Source organism: Calidris pugnax, unplaced genomic scaffold (genome assembly GCF_001431845.1).
Source record: "Calidris pugnax isolate Ruff unplaced genomic scaffold, ASM143184v1 scaffold103, whole genome shotgun sequence".
NCBI lineage: Eukaryota > Metazoa > Chordata > Aves > Charadriiformes > Scolopacidae > Calidris > Calidris pugnax.
The window spans coordinates 9,847,714-9,863,714 of NW_015090990.1; the positions used below are offsets into that span (position 1 = coordinate 9,847,714).

At 36.2% G+C, this 16,001-nt stretch overlaps 1 protein-coding gene across 7 annotated transcripts in view; it reads right to left on the reverse strand.

Moving 5' to 3' along the window:
• ATF2 (activating transcription factor 2) overlaps positions 1 to 16,001 on the reverse strand; it is a 56,910-nt gene that overhangs the window by 33,399 nt on the left and 7,510 nt on the right. For 2 of the 7 annotated variants that reach the window (XM_014954463.1, XM_014954458.1), the window contains exons 2-8: positions 12,369 to 12,402; positions 8,455 to 8,563; positions 6,395 to 6,463; positions 5,595 to 5,664; positions 3,317 to 3,413; positions 2,011 to 2,129; positions 109 to 237 (exon numbers count right to left, since the gene is read on the reverse strand). In XM_014954463.1, the coding sequence (XP_014809949.1) occupies positions 109 to 237; positions 2,011 to 2,129; positions 3,317 to 3,413; positions 5,595 to 5,642 (393 nt within the window). In that variant the 5' untranslated portion in view covers positions 5,643 to 5,664; positions 6,395 to 6,463; positions 8,455 to 8,563; positions 12,369 to 12,402. Of the gene's footprint in view, positions 1 to 108; positions 274 to 2,010; positions 2,130 to 3,316; positions 3,414 to 5,594; positions 5,665 to 6,394; positions 6,464 to 8,454; positions 8,564 to 12,368; positions 12,403 to 13,069; positions 13,088 to 15,878; positions 15,988 to 16,001 lie in introns of those variants that run through there. The other 5 variants (XM_014954459.1, XM_014954460.1, XM_014954462.1 and 2 more) reach the window with 5 other exon arrangements.

The window sequence follows — 16,001 nt, forward strand, 5'->3', positions numbered from 1 at the left end:
GGGTTTAATATTTTTCCTAGAACTTTTTTTTTTTTTTTTTTTTTTTTTTTTTTTTTTTTTTTTTTTTTTCCAAAAAAAAAAAAAAAAAAAAAAAAAAAGAGTTCTGACCTTTTCATCATTGGTAGTAGACTCTGGATGAGGTAAGGGACTATCTTGATGAGTTGTCTCTACAACGGAAGGTTCTTCAATTTTATTTCTTATAATTGGTGTTGCCAGAGGAGATAGATCTAGAGGCATCTAAGAGCACCAGTGCAAAACAAAATTACTCAATCTCTAAAAAAATTAAAGTACACAAGAAAATGTAAGCAACTAAAGAGAAGTATCAGCCTTATAATAACAGGGAGGTGTTGATGTTTGGAAGATCTTGATGCAAATAGCCAATCAAGGCTATTTTTCCAGCATCTACACGAATTCCAGTCTTTGGTCAACACTCTTGTCTTTCAACACCAATGTCAGACTAAGTATTTTCTTTTTGAAAATTAAAAACACTCTTTGTTTTCCTTTCTCAAGAATCACAGGAAAATTAAACCTGAGAGAGGACTCTGCTACATGTAAAAATTACAGTTAAGCGAGTTATATCTCATTCCACAAAGCACAAAATCCTAACTATGATTCCAAATTAAGAAAGCTACTGTGGACAATTAATTTCAACTTACTGCAGCAAATAATTATTGAAAAAACAGGTTTTGCATTACCACACAGATAAAATCCACCAGGACATCTGAAATGCCATGAAGAAATTAAGTTACAAAAACACTTAAAGCAATACTATAGATTTGAAAGCCTCTACTCATGTCTAGTCTGTTACTTTTGGAAGAAACGTCCCCAAAGCTCATCTATTTACGTTCTTCCAAATGCTTTTTTCAATTCAATTCCTTGTTTTCTTACAAAATATATTACTAACAGGCATGGAAGATTTTTAAAAGTGGAATCTCTTTTCATACCACATTTGAATATGAAATACTACAGAAAAAAACCTGAATTAAACCCCCTCTAGAAAGTGCGCTATTATGGTAAATTTCCCCTCTCCTTGCCATGATTGTTTACATTTATTAATCAACCAGAGATATGGCAGGTCTGTATTTCTTCTCAAAACACAAAGGGGAGCTTGGAAAATTAATACCAATTGAACAAATTGTCACAGTGTTTAAAATATTCTAACTTCCTCCAAAGTAGTGGTGAGTTACACAGAAGATAGGGTATTAGTAAATCCAGAACCAGTATTACCATATGTAGTGTTTTAAGAACAGTTAGCATGCATCAATTAAAAAAATAAGTTAAAACAATAATGATTTGGTATAGTTACGGTAACAAAGCAAGCATAAGGCTTTGTCAGGAATGAATAATAATCCATTGTGTTCACAAGCATCTCTTAAAATCTACTGAAACAAAGAAAACACAGATACTAATTGTGCCAAATCTTTATGTATAGTTTTTTTTTTTAAAAAATCACTGCCCACAAAGTCAAGCAGGTAAACAACTAAGGGCAAAGTTATAACCAAACTACTGACATTTCTTTAAATTTAGTCTATACTTAACTCATCATCATTACTATTGATTCTTAGAATAAGATTGGTATTTTAAAACTAATCAAAACAATCAGTGTTCACATACTAGTCTTTTCATGTGTGTTTCTTACAAATGTCTTTTCTTTCTGCAAAGACTCTTGACTTCTCAGACTTATTTTTTTGCTTATTCAAGGTCTAATGAAATTTCAATCAAAGCAAACAATTAACTTCAACAGATATAGACTAGATACTTAAAAAATTAAGACAAAGCCAATGTGTCCCATTGACCACGCCAAGTATGGAGAATTAATCAGGTAAACTAATCTTCAGAGGAGTAATCTTAGATTTGTATTCCCTCCATACGACATATATAAGCAGCTGGCAAACGATTACTGACACAGCTTAGAAGGCAATACCTAAATCCAAAGTTTGCCTTCTTTAAATGGAGCTTCCGATATGAAAAAAGTAGAAACTCTGAGAATAAAAAGTTTTTTGAACATACTTTCTTAATGTCATCTTCAGAAGCCTTTTTAAACTCATTTTCGAAAGGACTTGCTAATTCATTGAATAAGCCCACTTCTTCACAGTTCTTCAAGAATCGAGTTGGTGTTGGTGTCTGATCTGAAATGAAGTGCATAAAACGCTCACAATTTTATTTTAAAAATACCATTTATGAACATACTTTTTGTAAATATTTAGGAATAAAAGCAAACAGAAAGAGGCAAGGTGTTCAAGAACTCTCTCATGCCTTGCAAGCAGCTCCTTCCTGCCTTGCAGGGAGGCCAGCCAGAAGGCATACTCCACCTGCTGGAGACAAGCTACTGAAGCTTGCAATCGGTAAGCCCATTAAAGAATTTTGGGAGTGTATCAAAGCGTTTCTCTGTCCAGAAACCAGAGGGAGCTATTCTTAAACGCAGAGTTTAGTCCCCATTCTTATTGCAGAGGGCCGCATTTAGAATTTTAAAATGTATGACTGCTGTTTTAAGAGTAACTTCTTTTTTTTTTTTAATCTGTTTGTCCTAACAAATTACCCAGTTGTTGTTATTATTAAATTTGGAAAATGTCTGAAAGCCTTTGTGAAGTTCATTTAGGCTGTTCTACCACCAAAAAACCCCAAGAAAACAGTCTGACTATAGAATAATTAGCATGTGCTATCTTCATTCAAGAGCTTTAATATTTATAATGCAATCAATCATCCATTGGTGATTACTTCTGATCCTGGATAAACAAAAAAAAATTACAACTGACCACAGGTATACCATGGATTCAGAGGTGGAAACACAGCAAAAATATTTTGAATTTAAGCTAAAATTATAACCAAAAAAAATCATTATCTTCCTTTTACTGTCCCATTAACAGAACAGTAATTATCAATTAATTCCAATGTCACCATAATATGTAAAAAACACTACATATTTTAAAATTGCAGAGACAAATAATATCAACAAATAATTAAAAAGATACAATTTAATCTAGTTACAGATCCTCTTAGGCATAGCCTTTATTAGTGTGTGTGCTTACTGAATGCTTATTACATAATTTAATCAATTACTAAAGTACTGATAATTGAAAAATACTTAGATGATATATCAGATCCAAATCAAAGTTACTTATGGAGAAAAATACTGGCTTCAAATTCTGACGAAAGCTACTTATATTGCCTAAGCACACATTGCAGACAACTATAGTGAAGAAAATATTTCGTATTCTTTTAACACGTGTCTATGCATTATGTACAGAAAATACAGAAAACGTATGCCCATTCCAGCAGAAAAGTGAATAAACGAATTATAAAAGTATATACTAACCAGCCACAATGACACTATCATTACGAGCCGGACCAAATTTCAGTGTCATCTCATGTTTATGCTTATGGACAGCCAAATGATCCTCATTGGTAAAACGCTGCAGCAGAAAGTTTAAGAAATAGTTGTAATTTTAGGTGTCAATAAAGTAATGCAATTCTACAGAAAGTAATTGTTACAACACATAAAACTACTGTTACTACCTTAACAGGCAATCTTCATAGGCAGTTGTGTTTTGTTTCTTGGTCAACAGTACCAAGCAGATATTATAAAACTCAAAAAAATGTAATCTGTAATCGCAAACACAGACTTTGCTGTATTTAATAGCGTAAAAATAAACAAAGTATAGCTCCTGCCCCTGACCATTTACTTTATAAAATAAGAGGCAGATAGGATGGGAAACACTGAAACAATGTCAGACAACTGAAAAGGTGGGAATGAACTAAACCGAGCAGCATTTTAAAAATAATCAAGTTTTCAGATGTATGCCAGTTTTGTGCATGCTTTCCCCCATTACTGGGATACACTCTATTAAAAAAAAAAAAAAAAAGCAGTAAGCAGACAAGCTAGGTGCTGGAAAATAGAAATTCTTACATTTACTAACTTGAAATTTGCTATGCATCTCTAATTGCTGGTAAAGTTAGTGTTTCAATTGAGATAATTAAGAAAATGTTACCCAAGATGCAGGTTTTCTAAAAAAACCACATTTCACAAAATATTCAAATTCTTACTTCCCTTTGTGAATATTTGAGTCCCAAATTATGTTTCTGATTATTCCTCAACAATTAAAGTTACTTCACATATATCTTGTAACAGACACACACGAAACATCATCTCAGAAACAATACGGCAAGTTTTGTTGACCTCAGAATACAGTCACCTGGAATATTTCTGTGAGAAAGGACATATGTGTGTGGAGCAGAGAGGGAAATTAAAAATGCAGGACCACTGAAAGACAAGCCGATACAGGCCAGGCACTTTTTTTTGCTAGAACTCTGTTGCCAAGTGTTCCACATGCCCAGCTCTCCATAGCCCTTGTGCCTTATCTCTAGATAAAGCACTACAAACTTTGGTGGGCTATCACACTAAGGGACCTAGGTACCTCCTTCTGTCCCCACCATGCGATGGACAGGCTCCTTCAGAGGGAACAGGATCTCCAGATCCTGACTCCCTCTCTCTGTTCTATAGCATGAGCTGACATCTGGAGAAGCCTTGGCCATTTTCACTGACACTAACTTCTCTCTTCTCCTTCATTGGAACCAAGGATTGCTGTAGCCCCACAGTGCATCTTCTATGAAATTTAGTTGCCAAAACACTTCTGACAGAGCTTTCATCAAAATGTGATTCAAATAGGATGGGGACAAGTATGTTGCTTAAGAGAAGACAGTTCTCTTCAGTTATTTTTGATGCCTCTGAACATATTAGACATAAGAAACCTTCGTCTGTTTCTGCTAAAAAACAGAAGGTTTCATTAATACAACATTAATGTTGTCATTCATCATAAAACCAAAGCTTACAGAATAAAAATTAAAATATTTTGAACTCAAAATCCAAATAAATCCAAGTGCAGTAATATAACGAAAAAATTCAGCTTAAGATATTCTATATAACAAATGCAGGCATGTCCAGCCCGTGCAGTAGATAATACAAATTAATTTCCTTTCAGTTTACTAAATTAAAGTATTACGACAGCTTCCTTTTAAGCAACCATCTGCTAAAACACTCAATATTTTTACTTTTCTACTTACGTTCAGCTGTATACTAATATTACTTATTAGAATACATTAAAACTAAAATAGGAATTAAAATATATTTTGTGTCATGCATACTGTTAGCATCTTCCTATATACAAAAATATACATAAATAAAAATTATGCATTAAATATTTGCAGTCACCATAATTGTGAAGATTAGTGACAAGCAAATGTCACAATCAGCTCCCCACTAAAATTGAAATATTCCGAGAAATACAGGTTACCTGATACAAATCAGAATGTTTATTTATTTTCTTTTAATGAAAGCAAATTAAGCAGGGCTAACAAATGAAGTTATTTTCAGCTCAGAAAGGGTAATATAATTAGGTTTTTTTTTCTTTTATGGACAGCATTTTCTGAATAAATACAAAAGACACTAGAAATTCTTGCCATCACCTGCTTTTCAGCAAAACATAGATAGCTTTCTACCAATTACCATAAATCCCCTTTTCTTCGATCCCTAAGCATACATTTCACTGTTTTACTTTTATTTCATCAGTGTTAATAACTTCAAGTCAGACCATTACCTGGCCACATCCAGGGGCAGTGCATAAAAAGGGTTTGTCATCACTCATATTCCACAGGTCGTTGTGCTACCTGTATTAATATGAGAATGGAAAAAAATTTTACAAATATTGCATGAAGTTACCAATATATCAAAATCCACAGGTTATTTTAAAATTCCATGGGCAAGAATTTCTGCCTTCTGGCTACACTGAGTATCTAAATACCCAGGATTCAAGTAGAACCTGGATTCCAAGCTCTGTCAGGAAGGCACACAAAACCCAATGGGGACATAGCAGGTTTTGAAGATACACCTCAATCGGAAAGTATTCTACCTCATCTGGTTGAAGATGTCCCTGCTCATTGCAGGGACACTGGACTAGATGAACTTTAAAGGTCCCTTCCAAGCCAAACTACTCTATGATTCTATTTGCAGGTAACATGACTAATTGCAAAAAGTATCTGAAAATACATTAAGACAACTTGTTACTGAAATAAAAATACATTGTAATAATTACCCAATACCCACAATTAAAAACAACAACAAAGCAGCAGACAAAACAGTAGTCAAGGATACAGTGCCAACAGATGAGAAAAAGTGGTTGATTCCTTAGACTTTTCATAAACTTTAAAGCTTATCTTTAAGATAAGTTAGCAGATAGCCCTTTACATAAACTGCTACAAATTTCATTACAAAACCATATACTTAAGTAATGTTTCAGCTATACAGCTAAATTACCAACAGGCTAAAAAATATTTAAGAAGTAAATTAATTATGTTTTGTGCTGGTTTGCATACTCATCACATGTACTAATGCACGTACCTGCCAGATTTCACATATAAACCTGTTTCATAGGGCAAACTATCATATCCTCCTTTTCATGGCAATGAGCTGTAATTGAAAGAAAATATTAATTACTATGCATGTTAAACACGTATTATTACATGATTTTGTAAAGTTAGATGATACAATGCCCACTATTCACCCACGAAACACAACAGTTTCTCAAAGAAATTATTTACTTCAATACATCCTCTAATCAATTATGCTTTCTCTCAGACAGAAGGAGATGCTTCTACTCTTTCATCCTGCAAGCACAGAACAAACATTGCCATCCAGCATCACTCCGCCTCAGGAAGAGAAAAGGAAACACAAATGAGACTGAGCCAACTTGTGCTGGACAATGCATAAAACCAGTACGTGGATGCTGTGACATCAAAATAATAAAGTTCTAGTACAATGAACACATAAAATCAAGATACTGTTGTCACATCGCTAAACCCAATAGCGAAGAGTAACTAATCTCAACACTAATGTCACCTAATTTTAAGGTCAAGTAACAGGGTGGGCAGGGGGGGAATGAATGTACCAAATTAGCTAATTAGCCAGAAGATGACAAGCACTCTCAACCTATCTGTGGCTTTACCCTGGAGGAAATGCATTCAACTTATTAAATACAAGTATTTTTATGGAGATCTAACAATGTTAGTTCTGAACACTGCTTAGTTTGATGAAGCAAATAAAGATATCTTTATGATTAAAGATCATAAGCAGAATAAATTCACCTCTCCCCAACAGGCTGGTCATGAGAAGTTGTAATGCTTCTGAAACTGTCTAACCATCCCAAGAATGTATACTTCTGATACACCATTTAGCACGAGACACAAAACAGATCAAGTAAGTGTAAGCAAATCGTTTAAGGCTTAATACTTCAGAGATCTGTATGGAACATGTTAGCTGATGCTTTTGCCTGCATATGTACAGTAAAAAACTGATGTAATATCCCAAAAGTCTGTACAGTAAAGAGAAGGAGATCCCAGTGTCCTTGGTCATGGGCACTGAATAGCAAAAAAACAAAACATGGAGTGGAGGAGATTCCAAAGCATCACTTCTAAATATGTATGTTCAACAGAATGAGAACTCTGAGCTGAGATCAGAAGCCAAGAGATGAATGGCTGCCAGAAACTTCAGAGTCCTTGGCACTGACAACTCAGGGAAACATTTATGTCCCAAAGAAAGGACGCCAAAGCAAATCAGGGTTGGAGATTGTTCTGCTGTTATTTGCAAAGAGTTCATAACCTGTCTCAAGTTTCTGAAGGGATGAAATATTTCTTGAACTGTCCAAACTTTGAACTTGGTACCGTCTCCAACAAAGAGTATTAACAAGGTTATGGACAAGTTTGAATACTCATGACTAAGGCTTCAGAGTAAAAAAAATAAGGCCCTTATCAATGAGGCTTTAATATTATATCTTTATACTATCTAGAATGTCAGCAAACACTTACACGATATTCCATGAGCTTATTATCCTTGTTCAGCTATGCAACAATCAGATTTTTTTTATTTAAATGTAGGTTCAAAACTAACAGAGTCGGTCCCCTTTAGATCTCAAAGGAAATTGCTTTGTTAAATTTTGATCATGGGACATCACATAGTTATACAAGGCTACAATAGGCACATATGGATATATACTATGTACAGAAGAGTTACATCCATATCAGAAATATCTGAAAGGAAAAGAAACAATTGTGGGGTTTTTAGCCAAAGAATGAAGATTTTGATAAAAAAGTGCATGTAGGACATTTTCTCCACTCTGTTCCTATAGATTGTTGTCAGTCTTTCACAAGTGCATAGTATCAGCCATAAAATCTACTTCATCCTCAGTTAGTATTTTTCTTAAGTCATAAGCTGTAAAGATCAATTTTTCAAGTCTGCTAATTTTCTCCTTTAAAGGAATATTACCAAAACACATACTTGCATATGAAGTTGCTATCTGGTTCTGCATTTTGGTTTGTGAAGCCTGTGAATTTTGAATGCCTAATTTATAAACTAAAAGTAAATCCTTGTCAAAAAGAAAAGTGTCGGCCTCCTGGCAAACTTACTGGAAAAAGTCGGAGATAAATTCATTTCCTCATCTTTGTAGTATTATTTGACTGCAGGCTACAAGGAATTTTGTGAGGTAATGCCTTGTGAAGAGATTCCAGCTAATGTCTGAGGAAAAAAAAAAAAAAAGAGTACCTTGAAGCAGTGAAATTTTAGTGCGCTTAAAAGAAAAAAAGAAGTTCACTCATGCATTCCAGCAAGACCTCGGACATTACAAATCTAAACAGAAACCAGATCCAACAGGGTAGGAAAACAAAGGCCTCACGTTCGTTAGTGTAGCCAACTCAGTAAGGATTGTATTTACCTATTACAAAAATAAATGCAAAGCTTGCACCTAGAACAAAATAACTCTATGCAACCGTTCAGGCTGAGGCCACAGTGGCTGTCAAGCAGCTTTGGGGCAGAACCTGTACCTCCTGGTGGACAGCAAACTGAACACAATTCAGCATCATACTACTTGCAGCACTGAAAGCTAACAGCTTCCTGGCCTGAGTTAGCAAAAGCATAGCAACCAGATGAAGGGAATTGATTGTTATTCTTTATCTGGCACTCATGAGGCTACAACTGGACTGCTGTGCCCAGTTTTGAGCCCTTCAAGACAGATGACAAAGTGAAGAGAAACCAGCAAGGGTCCCACCAAAATAGCTAGGAGGCTGGACTACTACATACAAGAGGAATATCAGGAAGCAAAGTTTGCTCAGCGTGGAGAAGAAAGGCTAAGGAAGGATCTATTTGCTGTCTTACACTACCTAATGTATTGTTACAGAGAAGACACATCCAGGCTCTGGGTAGCGTACAACAAAAGGATGAGATGCAACATTTACACATCTAGAAAGTTACAAGCAAGTATAAGGGGAGGTAAAAAAAAATAATAAATTGCACAGTGAAAGCAGCTGAACACTGGAACAGGTTGCCCTGTGTGGCTGTGGCATCTCCATCCTTGGACATGTTAAAAATGAGTGGATGACATTCTGAGGAACCCAAGACAACTCTGAAATTTGAAGTATACTGTAAAGATGTCATAGCTAGAAACAGACATAAACAACAGCAAAAGACAATCCAAACTTGGGTAACATTCTGACAGGTTTAGAAGACAGCATAGTTAACTTTACAGCCCAACAACTGAAAACTGTTGCTGCTAGGGAAAACAAGCAAACAAACCAACCCCATCCTTTGCCTTCTCTTTTCCTTCTGGACTGTTTGTTGCCTGACAAGAATAACAAGACTAACACATAGAAGGCAAATTTTCAGAAACAAAAGTTTGTGATTGCCATTCTGATTTCAAAAGATTATTGGAGACTGACTGCTCTAAGAGAGAATATCACAGTATGAAAAAAGAATTTCCAAAATACTCCCTCCCTGAAAACCAAAATAGAAACTTAAATGCTATCTTGAAAAATATGTTATTCACCCAACCAATTGAGAAATAAAGTATGTAAACTGTTAACCCGATCACTAGAGATGAATTATAGCCATCTTGGATTGTTACCCAGGCAACAGCAAACACCCTGTCCCATAGAAAAAAATATGGTTCCTGAAGCAATCCAATCAATGTGCAACTCCAGCCTCAACTTAGCTCTTCAGATAAACTGAAGAGTTCAGTGAAATGATTCTTACTACAGTCCACTGAACTGCGACTTTCTTCTGTAAGCCTTCCAAGCCTAAATTCCTTTCAGTAGCATAACAAAGCCCATACATAGAACTCTTTTGAGTTACACGGAGAAACAGGCTCAGAGCTCAACATGAAAAAACCATGAAATAATCCCAGCAATATATCAACTTCGGTACTTAAATCACAAAGTAATTTCACTTTTTTAGCGTTTGCTCTGTACTTTCAATGCAAAGGTAAAATACTTTCACACCACTCCTTTTTAAAAGGTTGTAATCCTCTTTTATCACTTTTGGAAAGCAAACAGTACAATAAAATATATCAATAAGTATATATACATGTTTAAAATATATACAATACAGAAATAAGAACCAGTTTGCATGCAATTTACTTATATTTAGGACAGTGTGCTTGTTTAAAATAATAAAGATGTTTCTATGAAATGTCACACTAATGTTTTTCTAAATTTGTTACAAAAATAGTTGCAACAACCATTTGTATATTTTTATATGATTTTAATTAAACATCATAGGTACACTTTTCTGGAAACTATTACTGCATACTCTGAGGCTTGCTTCTAAAATACCTTCCTGTAGACAATTTGTAAAAGAACAGAATCATACACTGACTTAAGCAATGTCTTGTTGGCTTATTTTACTGGTAAAATTTCTCCTGTTTTCTCTTAGTTCCCTACATACAGGAACATGGAAAACACAACTGACACCTTGTTTCAATTTTTTTTTCTATTAAATATTTAAATAGCTGTAAAATAGTTTTAAATGGCTTTTAAAGTTTGAATGTTTGGGTTTTCTAGTTTTAAAATAGTTTTAAATAGTTTAAAATGTATACATATTGATAATCCCTGCAAAAACCTCTCCAAATTCACTGAGAAAAAAATAATCATCCTCCACACATACCTAGTAAAGATTTGTCAGACTTGGAGCTAAAGCCTCTGAGCAGTTTCCCCTGGATAAAGCACGCTGTATGCCAAAAGACCTCTATGCACTAACCTGCTCAGGGGTTGTGCAGTCTCAGCCTGTAATTACTTATTGTAAGCACCATGGCAATACAGTGACTGCCCTCCTGACATAAACAGCATGGAAGAAAACAGTCTGAACTGAACACAGAAAAGACAGAAAACTATAAGCATAAAAAAAAAAAAGGAAAAAAAACAACCATAAAACTTTTCCATTTCAGCAATGCTATACTGGCCAGCGAGCTAGAAGAGAGATGCACATTCTCACAAGTGTGTCACCCCCCTAAACTGGACAGTCCATAAAGGACAATCTGACAGCCTGCAGCTACAGTAGTAGCTCATTTATCTACCACTGCTTACACATAATGCAAACGCAAGTTTTGTGGATGGACTGACCACCCACATGTGGCTCCAGCTCAAGAAACACCTGTACATTCTGGTTTGAAGAAAATGAGAAAGTTGGACAAAACCCGCCTTAGGCCATTGAGACAAATCAGAATTATAGTAGCCCATCAGCATCTAGCCTCCCTTGGGTCTGTACATTACTAAGTGCTTAAGTTACAGTATCAGTGATGTATTTTCCTACGGATGTTTGCACTTCCTCAAGACTGATCATGTCTATTCAACATTTCCTTTTATTCTTTAAATTTGATCTGGGATTGTGCCCCTTTTTTACTGCAAGATACAAACTCTTGCTGTATACAGAACTGTTAACTCTTAGTAAGCTTATCTGTAGATGACATCTTAGTGTGCAATTGCTTTAGACAGCCCAAGTTTTTTAAGATTTTACCATAAAGCTTCATTTTACACAGGAAACAAGCATAAAAGGGAAAGGCCAAAACATCTCAGTCTTTATCAAAGAGCTCTACCTGAGGTACATACTTTTTCAAAGTGAGATCAAATGGACTGAATATATTTGCCACAGTAAAGAATAACATTCTCTTAATAGTTACCTGAAGAGGTGCATTTAGTGTTTTGCTTGGCTTCGTACATGCATTTTAATAGACATCCTTCTTTAAATGAGAAAAAAAAAAAGTAGCTATTTTTGTTTTCCAAGTTTAAACACTTCAAAATTAAGAGAGATGGCTTTCCCATGCAACTAAACAAATCAACGCAAATCAAATTGAACAGGGCACCTTTTATACTTTCAATACTTTAATACAGCATTGCATAGCATAAATGTTAGTCACCTCCCACATTTGAGCCTGTCTTTGTTTCCACAATTTTCTATAGAGGTTGATTTGCAATACGCCACTTGCTAAAAAATAAATAAAACCAAAATTCGTATTTTAAAGGAAAAAAAAAAAAAAAATTATTGCTCCACTTACCTGGAGGGACTGGAACAGCTATTTTTTCAGTTTCCTGTAGAGCAAAAGAAAGGAGAAGCAGAAGTGGTGTAATTAATACTTGACCATTACAATCCACTTTCAAAAGCATCCTGACTGACTAGATTTGTGTAATGCCACAAAATTTAGCATTCCCAAAAAATAAAACTGAACAGTTAAGAGAAAGAAGGACAAAGAGTTTGAAAAATAAAAACATTCCTCCTTATAAAGAAAGCAGAATCATGAGAAAGTAGCTTAGTAGATTCTGCAAGAAAACTCTAAGCCATAGTCCAGAATATTTAAAGGTTGTAAACCTCAAAACTAGCAAAGAGGAAAATGGGAGCTCCTTCACACTTCACTGCTTAAAAGAGTGGTCATGCTATTTCCTAGAAGACACATGATCTGTTTCAGAGAGTTCTGCAGAAGAATAAGGAAGAATGTAATGCCTGCACCATGACACTCGGATTTTTTCTTTTAAAAAGTCAAACATTGGGCATTTTTACTGATGTTATTAGTTAACTGCTTGTAACTCCTGCCTAAGGTAAATGCGATTTGTCTAAGATTCTATAAATAAAAGGAGGAGTGTCTGGATGAAAAGAAAAAGATGTTAGAAATTAGGACAATTGACTTAACAAGTTCAAATAAAAACAAGAAAGCCAGTTGGACAGACAGTCACACGTACAGAAATAAAGCAATTAAGTTACTTGAACTTTGCTGAAGGAGCAGCCTTTTTCCACATGAAGGTACACTTCTGGTTAATGGAGAGCACTAATGGAATAAAGAAGAGTCCTTATGCCAAACGCTTCCTGTTGGCTGAATATGGCAGCTCCTAAGTCAACCCCCCGGCTCAAGTATTTTTCAGAGGCACCTTGATCTTTCTTTGACTTAGTGGAAATTCATGCTGTGTGAATACAGCTCTTGTAGACAAGTGAAAGGCCAATGAACCCCAGAAAAGAAATATGCAGGGGTTAACATTCCACTGATCTTCTCAAAATTTGCTTAGAGAGATATTAGGACTTAACTTTCCCAGTTAATTTATCTGGGTTGTTTCCCCATCAACCCAACAAACACTAGAAATCCAATATACTTTTGCTACACTACTTTCAACAAATTAAAAAAAAAAAAAAAAGCTTAACAAAAAGTTAAGCATCCCTGAAAGATAAAATTGAATACAATAATTAAGAATTTAATTTTAAAAAAATCTTTCAACACATCATATATATCTACAGGGCTCTCATTGCTCATTGAAACAGAATAATCTGTTTCTTTCCTGTAAGCAATAATATAAATGACCATTTGCATTTACCTAGAAAGGGAAACACACTATATTGCTTGGAATAGCGCACTACAGAGAAGCTGCTATCTGCATTGAAACTAATGGAAAAGTTCTCAGGCTGAACTGAAACTGACACAGGACAAAGTTGGAAACAGTGTAGCATAAACTTGAAAAAAATGTATTGAATAATTATTACATATTGACTTATATTTCTGTCACTAACTATATCCAATCCCTCCTTAGAGTGCACATTATTGATGTGAAGCAAATGTAGTTAAGTTATGCAGGAGGACAATAACTTGAAATCTACTCATTATTCCAAAAGAAAAGTTAATGGTATTGAATCATGTTTGGTCCTCTGAAAACAGTTTAATGCATTGCTTTTTATGGAAATTCAAGATCATTTTAAGAAACCCTAAAAAACCCCCACCATGTTGAGATTAGAAATAACATATAAACTTTTAAAAACAGTAGAGCTTCTCAGAGATATAAATATCCATTTGTAAGTTTAAACTGATTTATACTGGAAGGAAAAAAAATAATAGCTAATAACAGAAAATTAATTGTAGGCAATAGATACACCCAACATTTAATTAAACAAGATTTGAGAGAATACCTTATTTCAGGCTGCTCAAGACTTCGTCACAAAACAGAAGTAGCATGAAAATCAAAATTAGTTATAAAGTTACGTATGATCAAATTTAAGACTGAAAGCATTTTATGTTAGATGCTGCATAGTCTAGAAGTTTCTAGAAAAAGACACACCAAACATGTTCTTATTTCTGAATTCAAATCTGGATAAAAACATCAACTACACTGTGAAGAAGATCAAAAGCTCAATTAGATGATCAAGTATTAGCATGCAATATCAGTATCTATATATAAACTCATAAAGGATTTTTTTTAAAAAGCTGTTTCACTCCATCTACACACTAAGATTTTTTTATTATTATTTCACATTTCTCTTCATGCGTTATATAACAAGCAGTCCCTGACAAAGTTATTGTTTTGTTTAACATAACTTTCTGATTCTAGAATGCAGAATTATGAACACTAAGAGAATGCCTAACTTCACTATAGTCTGTCCCTCTGAAATAAGGTCTGCAACTAGATGTCCACTAGTAGTAACTTCTATTTCAGTAGAAGGCTGAAGAAATCACGTCTAGACACTTAGAGAAGACTAGAACCTTAAGGAAAAGTCCTCCTCATCCTACAAGCTAGTGCTGAATTTAGCATTGAACATAGACCTAGTAGAACTACAGGCTTAACCTCAGGAACACTTGTTTTCATTAACTCCATCTAGCTTTACACTCAGCAAGTGCTTAGGACATTCACTGCCACGAGTAGAATATGACAAGAAGAAAACAAAAATCTCATTTTAAAAGATGGAAAAGAAAATACACTTTGACCATATTCAGGGTTGTTATTTGGAAAGAGGCGGATGACTCAGAGCTCTCAGCTTTATTAGAATTTCTCATTCTAGTGCAAGGAAACAGGTGACAGTATCACTAACGGAAGATAAACATTTCTGGGAGAAATTAACATAACAAAAAGCAAATGAGCAATACAGAGTGCATGGACAGGACATGGAAACATACTCATGGATCCCATCTCAAGAATAGGGAGGCAGAAAGGCTGTAGAAAGAATAAGACTGCAGAAGCAACATGGCAGCACACATATCCCTTAACTCTTAACATCAAGTTGCACCGTGGCATAAAGCATTTGTGCCTAAAATATCATGCAGCCATCATTGCTTGAGGGCCTGTGATGTGTTTTTTCACATGAAAGCTTCAGACACCTTTTAAGACAACTCGAGATACAAAACGCACAATAACAGGCAAAGTCAATGGGGCAGCCGGTGCAGAAGGACCACCACGGCCAGACCCCAGCCAGGCCAGCACCTCCCGCTGGTGCAGCAAAGCTGCTTTTACCGCCCAGCACCCCCCCACACCCTACCACCCCGACACCAGCGCCGGGGACGGACCCAGGCCTCCCTTCAGAGCAGAAGATGGATGCAGGGAGAGGCCTGCTCGGAGCTGAGCCGGAAAGGCCGAGCCCGGCTGCCCCCTTCCTCCCGCCCTCCTCCGTGCCTCGCACCCCCGCGGGCCGGCCCCGGGGCAGGCACTGGCGATGCCCCCGCGGGGCAGCCCCACGATGGACGCAGGGCGCTGCAGCCCCCCTCCACCCTCCCGCCTCCCCGCCCCGCTCGGCTCTCTCGGGGCGCCAGGACCCCTACCTCCGGGCGGGTAACGGTCTCGGCGGCGCCGACCGGGCCGCCCCGCCCCGGCTCTAGGGGCGGCGGGAGGCGCAGGCCGCGGTGGGGGAGGGGGCTGCCGTGGAGAGGAGCGGCGGCGCCATG